The sequence below is a fragment of the Berkeleyomyces rouxiae genome (genome assembly GCF_048999995.1).
Source record: "Berkeleyomyces rouxiae strain 22BRR77 chromosome Unknown BrBRR77_ptg000001l, whole genome shotgun sequence".
NCBI lineage: Eukaryota > Fungi > Ascomycota > Sordariomycetes > Microascales > Ceratocystidaceae > Berkeleyomyces > Berkeleyomyces rouxiae.
The window spans coordinates 493034-511281 of NW_027396491.1; the positions used below are offsets into that span (position 1 = coordinate 493034).

Below are 18248 nucleotides of genomic sequence, written 5' to 3' on the forward strand. Positions count from 1 at the left end.
ACTCCGACTACCCAAACAGATATATTACATAACCACATATCCCCAGATCACAACAGACAACAGCACGTACGTATGTAGTACTACAGCCGAAGCGACTTTCAGTTGCCGCTTCATGAATTGGAAAAAGAAAAAAAACACAAAAAACTCGCTCACGATTTTCTGTCCTATGGTTGTTTTTGAATTTTGCGTCTGTCTTATTTATCCTTGGTTATCGGCGTTTCTGTCAAAGTCTCCCACCACTGTCAATGTATCGTCAATGTATCACTAGTCTCTTTGTCGTGCATCTTTTTCTTTTTTCTTTTTTATAATTGTGTGTTCATCTCACAAATGAATCAAAAGCCAACTACATCTCGTGATATGTATCTATGTGTGTACATGTGTCCACCAGTCTTTTTTTTCTTTTTTTACACAAAGAAAAAGAAAATAGACCAATGGTGAACTCAAGTATCAATTCTGGGTAAAAACATGAAGAATAAAGAAGAAAAAACAAGAGGGATTGTTACCTGGGGGAATTCATGTCTTTTTTTTTTTCTTTTTCTTTTTTTCTCAGTCAACGGGGAGAAAAGGTATGATGAGAACCACGAAGAAAACCAGTCAGACTATAACAGAGAGCGAGAGTCAAGAGCAGCAGAAAAGAGACAGAAGTGAAGAAAAAATATATATATAGACAAAAAGTACGAAAAAAAGCATGCCAAGTCATTGTAAACGGAGGGAAGAAGAAGAAACAAAAAAAAAAAAACCCAAAGTCGCCCTACGACAGAGAAAAAAAAATCAAAAAAAAAGACAGACACATACAGACACACACGTGAAGACAGAGAGAGTAGAGGAGAGGAGGAAAAAGAAAAATGATGGAAAATGATAGCGGGAAAAAAGAAAACAGAAAGGGAATACCAAACAAAAAGAAAAAGAAGAAGCAGAAAAGGAAAAAAAATCAATATATTTGTAGGCCGTTACTCCTGTCCAAAGCCCATTGTCTCCTCAACTGCAATCGTGAGCTTTTGCTGCAGCATCTCCAGACTCTTATATGGAGGCAGATCCAGGCGATTGAAGCTGTGATGTTATGTTAGCTGGCTGTGTGTTTTCTTTTTGTCGAGAATAATGGATGGACGATGATGATGTCGGCACTTACCATGTATGGGCTTTGGGCAAATTGTTAATATCGCCCGCCTTTTCAATTGTAAATCTTCGCGGGCCATCAGAGCCCTGGAGATCCTTGAAGCCGTTGACGGGGATACGCGACGTGCCCGTGGCGAATTGGAGCAGACGCGACTTTTGCTCGCCGTCCCATCCGCGAATGGTCTGCCAAAAGAACTGAATGACTTCATCGTTTTCCGTGTAGCCGCGGTAGTCGGTGTGCTTTTTCCAGTCGTCGACGTCAATTTCGGCAATACCGCCAATGAGCAGCTCTAGCTCACGCTCGTCAAACACGTTGATCAGGTCCTGGGGAATGAGCTCCGAGAAGCCTTGCTTGAAGGCGTTGAACTGCTCCTCGATGCGCTTCTGGATACGCCACTTGACCATCAGGTCAACATACTCCTTCTTGTTCTCGTTGGTGACGTCAATGTTGCGGCCATCGGTAATCAAATCTTCAACCACAATGGTTCCAAAGCGCTCGTCTTCCGTAGAGAAAGTCTGTTCCAGGATTCCATCCGAAATATCATTGTCCAGTATCCACTGCAGTGAGCGGTGGAAGTCGGCATCGACACCCTCCATATCAGCCAGGGTGACGGCCTTGTTCAGAATCATCTTGTACAGCGCACCAATGAAGAAAGCGTCAAGAAAACGGCGGTGGAAGATTGCAAGACCCACAACACGGCCGATGAAGCGGAAGTAATTGAGATGCTCGGGGTTGATTCCCGAGTGGGGGTTGATCTGAAGGGTGTAATTGTCGTGAGCCGAGTACTCGAACAAGCAGTAGAAGGGGTTGAACATCTCATGCGAAAGCAAGAAAAAGAATTCTCGAGAAAGACCACCGTAATCTAAACCATCTTCTCCATCAAACTTGATCATAAGTCTCTTTTTCAGATCGGCGGGAGTTTGTCGTTGGATTTCGGCAAACGAATCTTCGAAAATATGCGAACGCCGGATTTTGATGTGACACTGCCCGGATGTTATCCGCATGGCAGGCTGTGAGCGGAAGTAGATGAGCTTTCTGCGGAAGTCGCGCTTGTATTGCGGTACATTTTGATCCAGAGACGAGGGTAACCGGGGGTCATCCCAAGTGGTGGTCTTGGTGTTGTGGTCGACAAAGTATACGCGGGCTGTGTTTGTCAGGCGCATCTCCCAACCACTAGGAAGAGGACCGAGCTGTGACACAGGTTGTTGCTGGACGTTGTTGCCGTTATTTTGAGGGTTGTAGACACGGATGTACTGCTGGCGACGAGGATCGACCCAGGTGGTTGTGCGGGTATTGTGGTCAACATAGTATTGGCGGCCCTCGGGGGTCCGTCTTTCTTCCCATCCTGCTGGGAGCTCACCAGATCCAGCTTGAGTAGTTCCTGACATGTACACGTTTCCGGCGGCAGCAGCGGCGGCAGCAGCAGCGGCATTGGGCGGGGGGGTTCCTGCCGAAGAACCGGCTTGCTGTGCTTGAAGAGTAGGCGAATTGGCGCCAGTGTCCTCGGGTAGAGTTCTGTTTTGGTGGCGCTGTCTTTCGACTTGGGTGGTCGCATCGCGATCAGACTGTGTCACGGCGCCGTTGGCATTGGGGCGGTTCCAGCTGGTGGTACGCGTGTTATGATCGACGTAGTAAGTACGTCCGAGGTTATCTTCGCGGCGCTCCCATCCTGACGGCAGGCGACCTTGTGCGTCTTCAAAGGGGCTCATGTTGGCAGCAGACGCAGCTGTGACGAGAGTAGGGCCTGTGTTGCCATCGGCCGCAGCAGAGATTAGACCGGGGCCAGTCGGATTGGGGCGTTGGCCAGCACCTTCGCTGCCTGGAGGGCCGTTCGGTGGCGCAAGAGATCCTGGCGGAATGGCTGATGCGTCAGAAGCGGCAGGTCTATGGGGAAGATTCATGGTGGAAGATGCACCTGCAATGTTGGGGTTGTTGGGCGGGAGAGGAGATCGGGGCCGGCCGTCAGTGCTCGTGCTCAAGGTGCTACCAGGAAGCGATACACGACTGCTGGAGCTGATATTTTGGGGGGTGGCGGAGGCATTAGAAGGATTGTGGCGGATCGGGGGAGTCTGGAGATTCATAGAGAGGTTTAGAATGATCTTGCCGTTGACAACCAGATTGTCGGCGGCCTTTTTCAGGTCACGGGTGATCATTTGGTCTGGAGGTGAGAGAAGAGCAAGCGTTAGTTGCACTAAGCAGGTAATGTAATGGCCGATGGAGATTCTTACCTCCGGCCTCGAGGCCAAGAGAAATGACATCACCAATGCGAACATTGATGACTCCGAGGAAGCCCTGGTCCTTCTTCTTGAACTTTTTCTGGTCAAAAACCTGCACTGCTAGAATGCTATCTTCATGTGCGCGGCTGTGGCAGGAGAGCGGCGGCGTTAGCGGGATGCAATGGTGAGAGGCACGGACAAAGAAAGAGACGTACAAATCAAAGCTCTCGTTCCAATAAGGGTTTAGGGTGCGTTTGCACACGCCGGTAGTTTTAGTCTGTTCGCCGTTAAGTGTGACGACACAGAACGGATCGGGGAAGCCTAGAGGGGTATTGTAATAGAGTTAGAGATTGCAGAGGTGTAGAGAGCAAGGCACGGATATGTACATACGGAAGACGTCGCGCTTGTAGAGGCCATCGGCGGCAATGACTATGACACGAGAGTTGACAGTTAGAATTGAGACAGCAAAGCAGCAGCACGCGGTGGTTGGGGAGACACACCAGTAATGCGCAAGTTCATGGCCCTGTAGCAGCGAAAAACAGAGAGAGTTAGCAACAAGACAGCATTGGTGATGGCGGACGCATCAGAAAGGACTCACCCTTGCGGGGTAGGCTCTGGCCGGGCGGACATGGCGGCGGGGGCGGAGGCGGAGACGGAAGCAACGGACGGCGTCACAGCCGGCGGGAATTCGGCGGGAGGTCAGAAAGACCCAGGAGGCTGGAAACGAGAAGAGGCAGCCCGGCAAAGGGGGCAGTGCGAGCTCGGCGGCTACCACGAGATTAGGAGGAGGGGTAAAGCAAAATGTCCTTTTTTGTCTTTTTTTTAGCTTGAGCCCAGCTGAACAGGCAAATTGGCCTTTCTGGGTCTAGGGTCTCTGCCTCAGAATCAAGAATCGACAGGATTGGTTGAAGCTTTTAGAAAGGCGGCCGTTGTTGAGACTCGGACAAGTTGAAGTTGGCGATCGAGTCGATTCGGGCACACTGCCGCGATGTGGTATACTGAATATTTAGCTCGTCTGGTGGCTGACAAAGCGAGGCTGGCGAAGAGATGAATCGGTAATCGGCGGCAGCTGATTTGGTGGTGAGGCTGAGGGATACTTGGATTGTGCTGGTTGCGGATTGTTGGTTGTGGATTGCTGGCAGGCCGGTATCAACAAGCTTCTATATAGCTTGAGGGATATAGCGGGGATGCAGATTCAGATGCGGATGCGGATGCAGATGCAGAGAGACGAGGCTGCGGAACCACGGCGCAGAAGAAAGACACGGCGGAAGACGTAAATCGGGAAATTGGCACGGCGGCTCTGGGAGGCGGCAACAAAGGCAGCGGGCGACTTTGAGCTTTGAGGGGGGAACTTTGACTTTGCGCGGCGGGAAGACCGAGAAGAGGAGGGAAAAAGAGGGATAAAAGGACAGAGTCCCAGAGGCTGTTTTGGGGGAGGGGCGCGACTTAGCGTGGGTTACAGAAGGGGATCAGGCGCTATAGAAAATAAAAAAAGGTCACAGCATCAAGACGAGGGAAGACAGGACAGCTAGATCAGGCCGGAAATAAGCAAAACGGCAATAAACGGGAACGAGACGGCCAGCGGGAAACTCTGGCCACAGAAGATGAAAAAAAAAAAAAACAATCACGAAAAACCCGAGAGCAGAGTCGCTGATATTGCGGCCATGAAGGTATTTTGGCAGAGGCCAGAGGCAGTGCAAAAAAAAAAAAGGGTTGGCAAGGCAGACATATAGAACCACTGGGGTTGCAGACCCTAAGATGCGGCGCTAGGTAGCACAAGTGCAGAGTTCAGGTATAGAGTTTCACGTCAAGCCAGTAGTGCAATACTGCTCTGTCTGTCTCAGGTGCGCTGCTAAATTTGCTTGGAGAGGCTTGGAGTGGCCAGCCCGCAGGCGTCCCGCGCGTATCCATCGCTCTGACACGAAACGTGTATTTTCGGCGGGCAGCTAGCGCGGAGGCCCTGAGCCCCCGTGTGAAGGGGTCCGGAAGCTTCGAGTCCCCTGCTTTCTGCTTTGGAAGCTATCCTGCAAAGGGACTACCCTTGGGCCAATTAGACGATGTTCCTCTTGAAGAATATCGCCTGCATGCTTGCTTGCTCTCTGACAAGTCTTGACTCGTTCGCCAACCCAGGTTTCGCGTCTAACACGCAGATAGTGTATGCTAAATATAGCCACCGGCCAATACCACCGCATTCTGCAGACGGCTTGGGTATCATCATCAAGCCCCAGACAAGACGTCCAAAACCACAGCTTGATATCCTCGCAGCGAGAGCCGACGGGGATGCGGCCCAGGCATCTGCCACAGTCTCTTCTCAGCCGTCATGCCATATCACCGTGCCCTTGCTTAAGCAGCCATATTGAAGCTGCAATTGATGGAACCCAACGGTCACCCGGATGGCATTCCATTCTGTCCCGACCAAGCCCATTACTCTTGTGAGTGAGAATAAATGCCCTGCTGCTTGGCTGTTGGCGACGTCGTTCTTCCACTATCACACAAACCCTAACTACCTTGTACACCGCTCAGGTCCGTACCCTCTGTGTAGCCACTGTGGATACCCGATCCGCCGGCGCTTATTTTAGAAATAGACGCCGTCCCATTCCAAACCCCAAAAGGCAACAGCCGCGAACAAGGGACCAGCTTGTGAAGAGACCCACAAATCCCACTGGCGAGCATCGGGCCTTGATGAGGCGCTGGGCTGTCAGCCTCGTCTCAGCATTTTGCTTCTGCGAATCGTCCAACGAGCGTGTGCTTGCAGGTATTTTTTAAATCGCTGATTCTGCGTCTTTGAACCGCCCGCCAGCCCTATCCAACCCCATGAAAAGGGTTGTTTGATCTAGTCGGTAAGTGTGGCCTGCTGCTTGCGTCTGTTGGCTGTGTGCGGTATCCCCAAACTCAGAAACCCCGTCTTTGAGTTGCATGCGACAGGCTGGATTGTCCGGCCTCCGCCGTCTCTGGGGTGACGGGGTCTTTACGTGGTTGCTGCTGGCATCCGGACGCTCGGTTTGCTAGCCGTCGGAATCTCTGCGCAGCTGCAGTCTGTGCTAACAACCGCCGCCTCCAAGACAATCCACGTGCATAACCGTGTCGCGACTCCTCTGCGATCAACACTTCCCGAGAACAACGCCATATCATACATCTTCGAAACGAGCCGGTACCCGAACCCTGATCATTTGCTTCGACCATAAACCCCGCCATGTCAGACAGTCCTGCCGCCGGTCCATCCACAACCGCCGATGCGGCAATGCCCGTGATCGAGGCCGACGCCGCGAATACTGAGACCATGGTCGACGTGCAAAACCCGGCCAATGAAGAGGAGGTGCGCAACAACAACAACAACAACAAGAAAAGCTTCCGTCTGGTGTGTGTCTTCTGAAAGGCCCTCTGGCGCTTGCACTGGCAACTTGTTTGCGCATGTGCTTTGCGACCGGACGAGCCTGGAGAACACGCCCAGACAGAAGTAAAGAACCAAACAAAAAAGAGCACATGAAATAAACAGGACACAAGGCTTACTATGGAATTTGGCATGCAATAGGAGGAAATTACAGCAATGAAGAAGCGCGTGGCCGAAATGGAGGCCGAGGCAAGCAAGCTGCGCGAAATGCAGGCGTCCCTGGCCCAGCAGAGTCACGATGCCAACGAGAGCCGCGAAGATATTGACAGCCGCAGCGTGTTTGTCGGCAACGTCGACTACTCCGCCTCGCCCGAGGACATCCAGGCCCACTTCCAGGGCTGCGGCTCCATCAACCGGGTGACCATTCTGCTCGACAAGTTTACCGGCCAGCCCAAAGGGTGAGTCCAGACGAGCCATTATAGGGTGCGCGGGATACAGCCGCTGCATCTGTCCTTTCTATTTCCACCTTTTGGTCTTGCCAACTAACACTCTCGCCTCCGCAGCTACGCCTACGTCGAATTCGCCGAGCCCAGCCATGTGGCCCAGGCCCTCGTGCTCAACGAGAGCATTTTCAAAGACCGCAACATCAAGGTCACCCCCAAGCGCACCAACGTGCCCGGCATGAACCGCGGCCGCGGTGGCTTCCGTGGCGGCCGGGGACGCGGTGGCTACATGCCCCGTGGCGGATATCGCGGCGGCTACCGCGGCGGATACCGTGGTCGTGGCCGTGGCAGCTTCTCGCCATACTAGATCGTCCTGAGATCTCGACGCCATGGTAGAGGGGAGAGGGTGAGCTTGTGTCTGTTCGGCTTTGCAGCTGGGTTTTGTTCTTTTTCTGCTTTTTCATGTGATTGTCATAGTTATCCCGTTGGCAATTTGGGGTACTCACGGTTGTTTCAAGGATTTACATATAACTGCTTCTATTGTCTACTACATCATAATTTATTGATTCTCCATGTCACCAATAAACCGATGCAAGGAGGACAAGGTGACACGACGAAGAAAAGGGGGGTTCTGTTTCTAGGGTTGTATTGGCCATGCATGTATCCATGTATGGACATCGGCCCTGGGCCCTCAGCCAACTTCCTGATAGCCCGCACAGCCAAAGAAGAAGGTAAATTGCAATAAAGTTCTGTGTAATCTGTTGCAGCCACCCAAGCCCGGATCTTCCCCAGTCAAGGTGCCGCCTGCCTGTGAAATTGTGTCGGGGTGTGATTGATCTGGCTTGTGAGACGGGCCAGAGTCACCAGACCCATTTCTATGTAGATACCTGAAAGATGGGCCTTGTTTGGGGCATGATCCTGGAGAAACTTTGTCGATGGATGTTGCTGTCTCAAAGACTTTGGTCTGAAGAGGGAGTCTGTGGGTGGGAGACAACCAGTGAGATACGAGTTGCAAGAAAACGAACGAGACAAATACGGGCCGTATTATTCGCGTCGCGTCAATACACCTAGGGTTATGTATCGGTACAGGGTTAACACTCTCTATGGGCCAGCCATTTACCATTCATCGTCTTGTCTGAGACCTGTCAAAGCTTCATTTCTCTGGGCGTTGCAACGGTGAACGAACGGCGCCTTACGCAAGGGCGACCGCTGGATCTGTGGCTGCCAATTTCCCTCGACTTGATTTTAGCTTTATAGGGATCTGAGCGGATTGTAGCCAAAGAGATAAGGGGGAGAAGAGAAGAGAAGGGATCAGGGTTTGGCGAAGAGAGGACCCTTGAGCCGGGCAGACAGACAACCAGACAACTTCTGGATTCTTTGCAGGGAGACAGGACTACGAGGAATGTGCTGCTCCGGCTGCCCGCCCAGCAAAAGGCCAGACGGGGAGGGGGAGCATGGCTGTGGCTCCATGTAAAACAGCAGCAAGGCGAGAGGAATGGACCAGAAGGCGGGCACACATAGATGCGCTGCAACAGCGGCACAACAGTCGGAAATGCGGCTGGATACATGAACGAGGCTGGTGCGCGTCTGCTTTGTGCAAGTAAACAGTTGTGGGATATGCACAAGACTTGCTCGTCTGCACGCAGACTTGTAGTGCAAGACGGGCCATGGCGTGAAGGGAGGGAACTGTGCGCTCATACGGGCTGAGGGCAGCGTATCGTATTTTGTAGTGCTGGTCCAAGTGCTTGTATACATACTATAGTTGGGCACTATACTAGCTCCTGCAAGTTACTGTTACTTCTCGCTACTACGCTGCGTGCTCGTGTTGTTGTTTATGTTCAGGTACATACACACATACTTTGCCTGCTCCTCGTTAAACGAGCTGCGGCAGTAGGCTTGGCACTGGGGGCATGTCGACCAGTTGCCCGTGTGTTATGGGAGCGAGGCAGCTGATTTGCTTATGGGCAATGCCATCCCTTGTCTTTGTTTGGAGGAGGCTTCCCTTCATTTCTTAGTTCTGGAGAAGTCTGCATATAAGACGCTCTGGGCCCGCGCCCCGGTGCCACATATTCTGCTCTCTTGGTCCTCAAGTCTTTTCTTCACTTCATCATTCAGCTTCTACATTCTTTAACTACACTTTAATCACACAATTTAGTCATCCTACTTCTTTATCAATTACAATCTTTAATACCACCAAAATGAAGTTCTTCTCTGCTGCCGTCTTCCTCGCCGCCTCGGCCGTCTCTGTCGCTGCCGTCGACGAGAACTGCAACGCCGCCGACATTGTCAAGGCTTGCCTAGAAATCACCCAGCCCAGACTCGAGACCTGCACTGGTAACGACTGGAGCTGCCTGTGCTCTGCCTACACTGACGTGGCTACGTGAGTCCCAAACTGCACTGCATCTGTTCAGATACAGGCTGATACTAATACTGCTATAGCTGCTACAACAACTGCCCCAACGACACCGACGGCGTCTCCGCCAAGCAGCAGGTTGACTCCTTCTGCGCGGCCGCATCGCAGTTTCCTACCAGCACCGCTGCCTCGGGCGCTGCTTCGGGTACTGGTTCCATTGCTTCTGCTACCAGCACTGGTTCCTCCTCTCGGGCTTCTGGCAGCGCTTCTGGCACTTCCGGCTCGTCTGCGTCAGAGACTGCCACCATCGAGACCACCGGTGCCGGTGCCAAGATGGCCATTTCTGGCGCTGCACTGGTCGCCGCTGTCGCCGCCCTGCTGTAAGATGATTATTGTTTTGTAGTGCTTTTTGTATGGTTGCTTGTTTTCAGAAGTTTAAGCGTATGTTGAATTCTTTGGGTTTTGAATTATACTACTTAATGATAATTGGACTCGTATCTGCCCACTTCCATCTACATACTAGTGCCTCGTATTTAAATATGAGAAACAACCCACTTCCGCTGTAGCGTGATGCCATCCTGCACGTCCTCCTGTGTTCGAGATCCATTTAGCTCTGTCTCGGATCCATTCGTATCATCTGAGTTGCGGGAAGCTGTTCGATGTCCCTTTAGTGCATAGCCAACCCGTATCTCTTCGTCATCCTCGGCACAGAGCGTGTTCATGGCAAACATGTCCTGTTCCAAGCGACGCGTCGGCTTGGAGCCGCTGGCATTGGTGCTGGCACTGATGTCGCCCTGTCCATACAAATTATGAGAGTTGTTATGCTTTGCGTTTGCGTTGCTGCCACTGCGCCGGCCACGAGAACAAAACAGGTGTGTGGTGGGCCGTAACATGGGGAGAGAGATGCACATGATGCCGAGAAGTGGTTCGGTGGTTGACAGAAAAGAGGCATAAATCATGGTCCCTGTCAGATCATTGTGCATGTCTAACTTGGTTAGCGCCACAATACGCCACACAGACACAGCCGTCACTAGCAGGCCGATAGTGAAGACAGCTGTCAGCGCGATTTTCATGCTGAGACGGGCCTTTAATGCCCAGACGGTGCGAATCGGCAGCACCAGAATCATTACGTCTGTCACGGCGTTGAATGTCCCAATGGCAATAAACGAAGCCTTTTGACTGCCGCAGGTGCCTGGTGTCGCGGGGTCATATGCCGCTCGGAAGGGACGGCAAATCAGGAACACCTGCAGGATGTTGCCGACTGACCAGAGCAGAACGAAAATCATGGTTCCCTTGGCTGCAAGCTTCAGGCTGCGGTTGACAAAGACACGCAGATAAAAGAAGAGGGCTGATAACTTGATGCATAGAGTGCTGGTTGCAAAAACCATTTCATATGCGATGAGCAGCTACACGACGCAGGAATAATACGTTAGAAAACTCAGCAAGAGGCAGTATCTCGCCCAAGAAATGAGAATGGGCAATCAACAGTTAAACAGCCATCATTTACAGCGCAGATATGTCGCTGGTCGGGATCAGTAGTACAAGGAAAATGCGGTAGGAACGACAGCCAGCCCGAGTCACTTGACAGGTGGAAGTTGCCAAATAGAGGCCAGGCGAGACTTGGGAGTGGGATGAGGACTGCAATGAAAAGGCTGGAATCGCTTATAGCTTCATAAGAGACTGAGGCTCGAGATTGAGAACCTAAGGCTTGCATATGTTACTTACTCTTAGAATGAGCGGGAGGTTCGCCATAGTTCTGGCGGCAGGGTAGCCAACACCAAGCGAAGAGTCTAGAGTAGAACATGGTTAGAGCTGTTGAAATCCACCAACGCCCAGCTAGCTCCAGAAAGAAGCTTGTTCCTTTTTCCCGCTAGGAACTTGCACTTAGCTTGGCTTTTGTGTGCTTAGTTTGGCTTGGCTTGGACATTTTGGGAATTGTGTAATGGTTTCACATACACTAGAACATCGAGTTAGTCCCACTGCTTACTAGACCCAAGGTTTAAGGAGTGTCTCGAGAACTTACGAGGCCTTGGATAACCAACATGACCAATGCTTGAGGAAGAGCAATGCATACAAAAAAGTCATCGAGCCCAAAGTTGGACGTTCCCTGATGTGATTGCATGCGACTAAGTACCCGAAGGACCACGACAAGCACCGTGAAGAAGGCGAGCACAGCATTAAAAACCACGTGAGCATGGACAATGGGCTTCGGCTTAATGTAAACAAAGCGGACCGGCATAGCGTCAGCTCGGTCAACAAGAAATGTCTGTTGCTGGCCAGATAGAAACAAGATGGCCCGCTGAGCGAGGGCTGAGAAGTGCTCCATTGTAAGGATGTGAATAGAAAGCAGAGGGAGGCGAGAAGAAGAGCTGGGAAGGGAGATTTGATAGGCAAAGAGTCAACAAAAGAGGCTAAACGGCAGAGCGAAAAGCTTCATTGGAGAGTGTCAACTCGACCCTCTTTATGTGAACTGAACGAGAAGAGCAGCCACAAAGAGCAAGGTAACGAAGCGAGATACTCAAGCTACGATTGATGGATGCAAAGTACCCTCCAAGACTCGTGCAAAAACAATCACGGCAGGAAATAGGAGACGGGAGGGGGCATAACCAGTCAAGAAACAGGCTGGATCACCAGAGACAAGAGCCGACATGTGACAGAAACGAACAAAAAAAAAGAAGATAACTGAGAAGTGACAGAATAGAGTGAAGTGGATACCCGAATACTGCGTGAGCCAACTAGATAGTGCACGATATCTCGGCTGCCAGTAATATTTCCTCGGCGCAAACAAACAGGAAAACAGAGTTTCTGCTGCTACAACCAACGTAGTCAAGAAAGCGGCGTCTGGATGTATCTTTATACAAACAGGCTGGCCAACTAGTCCCTGGCCTGCATGCATATGGATGCTAGAACGAGGAGAAACAAATAGCGGGGGGAGGGGGGGGCGGAAAGACAGAGGCTGGAGTCGGAGGGGCCTTGGACTGCCGGTAAGTGATGGGTGTAAGCCGGCCAGGGAGATTATAGACACCCGGCTAAGCTTGTTTTGCCGGGAGAGGCTGACCTGATGGTAACCTACTTGTTGCGATTACTGATTCATCTTACTAAACAACAAGTGCCTCACACTCCTTTGTGCCTAGTGTTTTATGTATAACTACATACTTGCTGAAGGCAGGTTGGTTTCGCTGCCACCATAAAGAAAACCTATACGAGGAATCTTGGCTGCACAATTAGAGCGGACAGGAATATAAAAAGAAAAGCTCTGCCCGACCAGACTTGAGCAACAGTCATGGTTTTTAGTGCGGCCGAGGTTGTATCTGTATCAGGGTTTCCTTTTTTTTTGCTTGGAGGGAGGTCATTATCCTGATGCACAGGAGTGAAGGTGCTAGAGTTCACTTGCCACTACCTGGAAATTTCTCTATGGCCAGAGTGATGTTGAGATAGACTTGAGTTGAAGGATTGAAATTGGTGAGTATCACCAATATGCCGGGCGATGATTGGTGAGTAAGGCACTTGTTTTTTTTGCCAAAAGTCCTCGTCTCTGTATCGCCTGGGTATACTTCCGGTCAACTCCATTTTTGTGTTATTATTTCCCGCAAGTATCTTGTGGTGAGTAAGGGCACCACAAGTGTTATACATCATTTTTTCCATGAAGGGAACGTGATGAGGTTGAGGGAGAAATTTGTGTGTGAGACAGTTAGTTAGAGGAGGCAGGGGTAGGGGACAAGAAAAAAGCAAAAAGAAAAACAAATACAATCTCGAACCGTACCGTTTCTCATATCCCCGTTCAAACAAGTTGACCAGCTTTTCCACCCCCGCCCCCCCGTTCCTTTACATGTGTTTTTCTTTTTGCTATCCCGTGCCGCGGCGCCGGCTTGTGGAGCTTCCTGCATCCGTCTTGACCACTGGCCAGGTTATCCATGACTCTGCGACCTTGACATGAATTCTCCCGTGGCTCACCAGTGCTTCGTAAAAAGAAATATCCCAGGCCTGGAGTAGCACGGGTTTCGGGCCGGCAAATGACGAAGACTGGGAAACAAGGGGAGAGCGAAGAAGAAAACACATAACTACATACATGCAACTATGAGCAAGTAAGAGTACGGGTCGTATAGTTAGTTAACTACAGCAAGTGTAAAAGCACTTGTGTATTTCAAGTAATCCATGGGATTTTTACGTCCGTACGCACAAACAACCACCAGTTTTCGCTTGTGCGTGAAAAGTGGCTCTGGCACTGTTTGTATGTGAGGCTTGGCTATATTATCGCACGCCGGGCAAACAGATATTGGCCCGGCCGTCACACCCATCAGCCTCGGCAGCGCCTGTGATCTTGACCTAAGCTCCCCGTGCTAAGCCGTCAATCAGTCTGGCGGTCCCGGTCTGCATCAGGAGACGGAGGCAGATTGACAGGCCGACTGGGCTGGACGGCGTGATGCTCGAGTGAATGTCTAGACATGACATTTCGACTGTCATATGCCCTTTATCCAAGCCTCGCTCCCTCCCTTCTATAGTGTAGATGCGTCGTACGATAGCAAAGGCACTGACCAGCTCTTTGACCCACGCCTCCGGCCTCTCGCGCCTGTAGACCGGTGTGACTTGTTCGCAGCAGCGTTACACAGCTGCCGGGCCGGTGGAGCGAGGGAGATGGTGAAAGAAGAGGAGCCATATGACATGGACTGAGATATAGGCCAGTAGCCAGCAAGCCTTTCCTCCCCTCCTCCCCACAGCAGCCCACCCGCCTGTATGCTGGCCTGACTCTGCCTTGCCTGTCTCGGAATATTGTCTGTGACCAAGCCGGCGGCCATAGCTACTCCTCTTGGCCCAAGACAGAAGCTGGAAGCCGGCCGTCTCACGTCAACCAGGAGAGAGTCTGCCAAGAAGGGAATTCGGCATTTTTGTCTCGTTTGTTTTTCCCTGTCTTTCCCAGAGCGACTTTTTTCCGTTTGGCTGGCCTTCTACCGATTGTGTGGCATGCATCATACCCCTGTCTCGCCGTTTTCTTCAGGACTCGAAGGCAAGGGGGCTAGTGGCCGCACTGGAATTCTTCACTGCACTTTTACAAGTGACAAAGTACTTGTGCCGTGTGTTAGTTGGCTCCTGTTGATTGAATGCAGCGGCACCTCACGGCACGATGTCAGCTTGTTTCGTGTGTATATATGGAATGGTGTTCTTGCACAGGTGCTCAGGGACACAGTCTGTCTCTGCCTTGGCTGCTGTGCCGGGTTTCCTGTCTCACATGGCCAGAGTCTAAGAGAGAGATCGCCAAAGGCGGGTGTTGTTGCGCGCAAGAGAACCCGGCCAGCGCTTTTCTGTCGACCCCAGACTGCAAGCTGGCAATGATCAATCACAACAGCAGCATGCCCGCCGTCCAGCAAAAGTCTCTTCACAGACAGCCGTGATCCGTGCCGCTGGCTTTCTGATAGTTCCAGAGCCCAAAAGACCGAGCTTCTGACTTGGCCCGCAGATGTCGGGGGTGTTGCTGTTCTGAGGCAGTTGCTTTCCTTTTTTCGTGTTGTAATGGCAGGTACTGTGCATGCTCTTTCCTAGTCTCACTCCGACGGCTATTCTGGGACGCCCTTTCCTTTTGGGACTGGCGCCTTCCGCCGCACCTCTCCTTCCTCCTGTGCGCGCCTTCCCGATTTGTCAACAGCCGTTTCCATATTGCTTCACCTCTATTTGGCCGTTGGCTGCCCCAGCCCCGGAAATGCTCTCCTATATCTACTCCTTATCCTGTCTCCTGTTCCATGCCTGCTTATTTATCCATGCTTCCATGATATAAAGGATCCTGGAAACCCTTCTTTCTGCTGCTCAATCCACAGCTTCCCTTCTTCCATCCATCACCCGCTAACCCTCTCCCTTGTCTTTCCACACTATGTCTACTCTCGTTTCTCCTGGTAAATCCACCTTTGACTACGTCATTGCTGGCGGTGGCACTGCTGGTGTGGTCGTTGCTGCTCGTCTGTCCGAAGATCCCAGTGTCAATGTCCTCGTTGTTGAAGCCGGCGGGGATAAGTCCCAGGATCCGATGGTTCTCACGCCGGGATTGGTGGGTGGTCTTTACGGCAAAGACGAGTATGACTGGAACTTTTCGTCTCCTCCTCAGGTATAACTCCTCCCATGAACGTTCCTTGCACCTGTTGCCGTCAATATAGCTACAAAAAGTTGGACTGTCCCTCACTTCCCGCCCTATTCACGCCTTGATCCTTCCCTTTCCTGGAATAGTGGCTTCCTGTGGTCAACCCCTGTCGGCCTCCCTTCTCAGAATCCCTGCTTGTTTTTCTACGTTACACACAGACTAACACCCCTTCTCCTCCGTATTAGGAGCACCTCAATGGCCGCATCATTAACCAGGCCCGTGGCAAAATGCTCGGCGGCTCTTCAGGCATAAACTTTGGCATGGCCGTCTACCCTAGCAAAAAGGTTATTGACTCCTGGGCCAATCTGGGCAACGACGGCTGGGAGTTTGAGCATCTTGCGCCCTACTTTCGAAAGTTTGCCAACACCAGTGACCCGTGCGCTGCTGCTGCTGAGACTGTCCGCTGCACAAGCTACTACGATGGCGAGATATCGGAGGGCGAGAACGGCCCCGTCAAGATCGCATACTCTGAGGGATATGGACATATGCACTCTGCTTGGATGGACACGTTTGAGAAGTTTGACCTGAAGATGACCTCTGACCCGCGATCCGGTGCTGCGCTGGGTGCCTTCCAGCAACCGGCAACCATCGATCCCGATACACGCCAGCGGGCCTTTTCCGCCAATAGCTACTTGACGTCTAAAGTGCGCGCCCGGCCGAATCTTACTATCCTAACAGACAGTATTGTCTCCAAAGTTCTGCTAGACAAGAGCGATGAGAATGGAGATGCTGTAGCTACGGGCGTTCTTGTGCGTGACGTTCACGGTCACGAGTCCGAGTTTAAGGCATCCAGAGAGGTCATTCTTGCAGCCGGTGCCCTCCAGACGCCTCAAATTCTTGAGCTTTCTGGTATCGGTGGCAAGGGCCTGCTCAACAAGCACAACATCCCTGTCGTTGTTGACAACCCTAATGTTGGCGAACACTTGCAAGACCATCCCATCGTCTGCCAGAGCTTGGAGGTCAACGAAGGCATCGACTCGTCTGATATTCTACGTGACCCTGCAATCCTTGGTGCTGTAATTGGCATGTTTAAAGATGGCGGTAAAGGCCCTCTTGGCCAGAGCATTATCTCCTCCGCCTATATTCCCGTCGCCAATGAAACCGGTTCTTTGCCCGTGGCTGCACGCAAGGAGATTCTAGATCAACACACTGGCCCGTCGGACCCGACGCACGCCGAGATCCGTGCCATTATTGAGACTGAGAACGAGCCGGCGTACCAAATGTTGGCTTTCCCGGGCCAGACCAACATTGGCCCCAAACCCGCCTCGCTCGCCGACATCATCACGCCGTTCCGGCCAGAAACCTCCGTCACTATGATGATCATGCTGAACCACCCCTTCTCCCGCGGTACATGCCACATTGTCTCCCCCGACGTTGCCGTCAAACCGCTGTGGAACCCGCGCTACAACTCACACCCAGCCGATATGGAGCTTTTGGCGCGTGGCGTGCAGTTTGTTAAGCGCTTGACGACTACGCAACCGCTCCAAAGTATCTTTAAGCCTGGCGGTGTACGCGCGCCAGATGTTGCGGGAGACTCGCTTGAGAGCGCCAGGGAAGTTGTGCGTCAAGGTCAGATCTCGGTCTTTCATGTCTCTGGCTCGTGTGCCATGATGCCTCGCGACAAGGGGGGCGTGGTTGACAGTAGACTCAGGGTTTACGGAGCTCAAAAGCTTAGGGTTGTGGACGCATCGGTCTTCCCAATTGAGCCGCTTGGAAACATCCAGGCAACGGTTTATGCCGTAGCTGAGAGGGCCGCAGACATAATCAAGTTGGGAGTTTGAGCGATTATTAGAAAAAAAGGTAGCGTAATATGTAGTTGGTGACTAGTTACAATCGGAATCTACGTTCAAATGTCAAAATGGTGCTTCTGGTAGGGTTTCAACAATGTAGCGCTGCAATAGAGGAGGAGGCAGCACCAACTTGGACCAAAAACGCTCACACGGTGTCTATCGGGGAGCCTCAAGGCAGCATTTTGGGTTATTCTGCTGATACCACAACAGACGCTTCCACTAGTTGTACAATTATCCAAAATATGTATACAAAGGCTGCATGTGTAGTCCGTTCGGCTTTTGTAGCACAAACGGACTAACATCACGGTCCGTCTCCACAAAAAGTAAACTCCGGACGCCTCGTCTGACATGCGCCACACTTGGAAACACTGTGGCGTTTATTGTTGAGCTTACACCACATGTTTACACGGCGTCTATAATCGACAAAGACCTACAAGTCGTAGCTAGCTAGATTCAAACCAGCCAACTACGGGAAACTATTGCCATTCGTGAGAGTATTTTGCCATTGAATTGAGCGCTCTCCTGGGGATTGCCGTGGGTTCAAGGAATATGACGTCATCAGCCTCACAAATTCCAGAAACGCGCGTCCATTTCCCTCCTGGAGTGTCATTTTCGACTACAGGATGGACATGCTGGCTGCCTCATACTCAGCCTTGCTGTTTAGCCTTGATTGTGTCTCATTATTGACGGCAGCCTGAACGGGGCCAGTCTAGCGTGAAGTGTGTGTACGTAAGCGAGTTAGTTGCATGAATTTCTGGGAGTAGTACAAGACACGCGGAGAACAAGTGACGACGTATGATCTTTGATATCGGGACTAGTTATGTTCTTCGGTGGCAACTTGTTTCATGCGAGAGCGTGTATAAAAGGGCGT

At 51.6% G+C, this 18248-nt stretch overlaps 5 protein-coding genes across 5 annotated transcripts; 3 read left to right on the forward strand and 2 right to left on the reverse strand.

Moving 5' to 3' along the window:
- Nucleotides 1–950: 950 nt before the first annotated feature.
- Nucleotides 951–3963, reverse strand: BROUX77_000151 (uncharacterized protein; the record flags this gene model as incomplete). The annotated part of the gene is made up of 7 exons (XM_073745946.1): nt 951–1050; nt 1130–3275; nt 3346–3479; nt 3549–3654; nt 3724–3762; nt 3834–3856; nt 3932–3963. The coding sequence occupies 7 exons, from the start codon at nt 3961–3963 to the stop codon at nt 951–953; spliced, it is 2580 nt and encodes an 859-aa protein (XP_073608388.1).
- A 2563-nt stretch (nt 3964–6526) lies between these two features.
- BROUX77_000152 (uncharacterized protein) lies at nt 6527–7474 on the forward strand (the record flags this gene model as incomplete). The annotated part of the gene is made up of 3 exons (XM_073745957.1): nt 6527–6649; nt 6866–7122; nt 7228–7474. 3 exons carry the CDS (start codon nt 6527–6529, stop codon nt 7472–7474), a joined length of 627 nt encoding a protein of 208 aa, XP_073608389.1.
- A 1831-nt stretch (nt 7475–9305) lies between these two features.
- BROUX77_000153 (uncharacterized protein) lies at nt 9306–9844 on the forward strand (the record flags this gene model as incomplete). Its single annotated transcript, XM_073745968.1, has 2 exons — nt 9306–9487; nt 9547–9844. 2 exons carry the CDS (start codon nt 9306–9308, stop codon nt 9842–9844), a joined length of 480 nt encoding a protein of 159 aa, XP_073608390.1.
- Nucleotides 9845–9993: 149 nt separating this feature from the next.
- Nucleotides 9994–11786, reverse strand: BROUX77_000154 (uncharacterized protein; the record flags this gene model as incomplete). The annotated part of the gene is made up of 2 exons (XM_073745979.1): nt 9994–10866; nt 11484–11786. The coding sequence occupies 2 exons, from the start codon at nt 11784–11786 to the stop codon at nt 9994–9996; spliced, it is 1176 nt and encodes a 391-aa protein (XP_073608391.1).
- Nucleotides 11787–15323: 3537 nt separating this feature from the next.
- Nucleotides 15324–17368, forward strand: BROUX77_000155 (uncharacterized protein; the record flags this gene model as incomplete). Its single annotated transcript, XM_073745990.1, has 2 exons — nt 15324–15554; nt 15773–17368. The coding sequence occupies 2 exons, from the start codon at nt 15324–15326 to the stop codon at nt 17366–17368; spliced, it is 1827 nt and encodes a 608-aa protein (XP_073608392.1).
- Nucleotides 17369–18248: the final 880 nt, after the last annotated feature.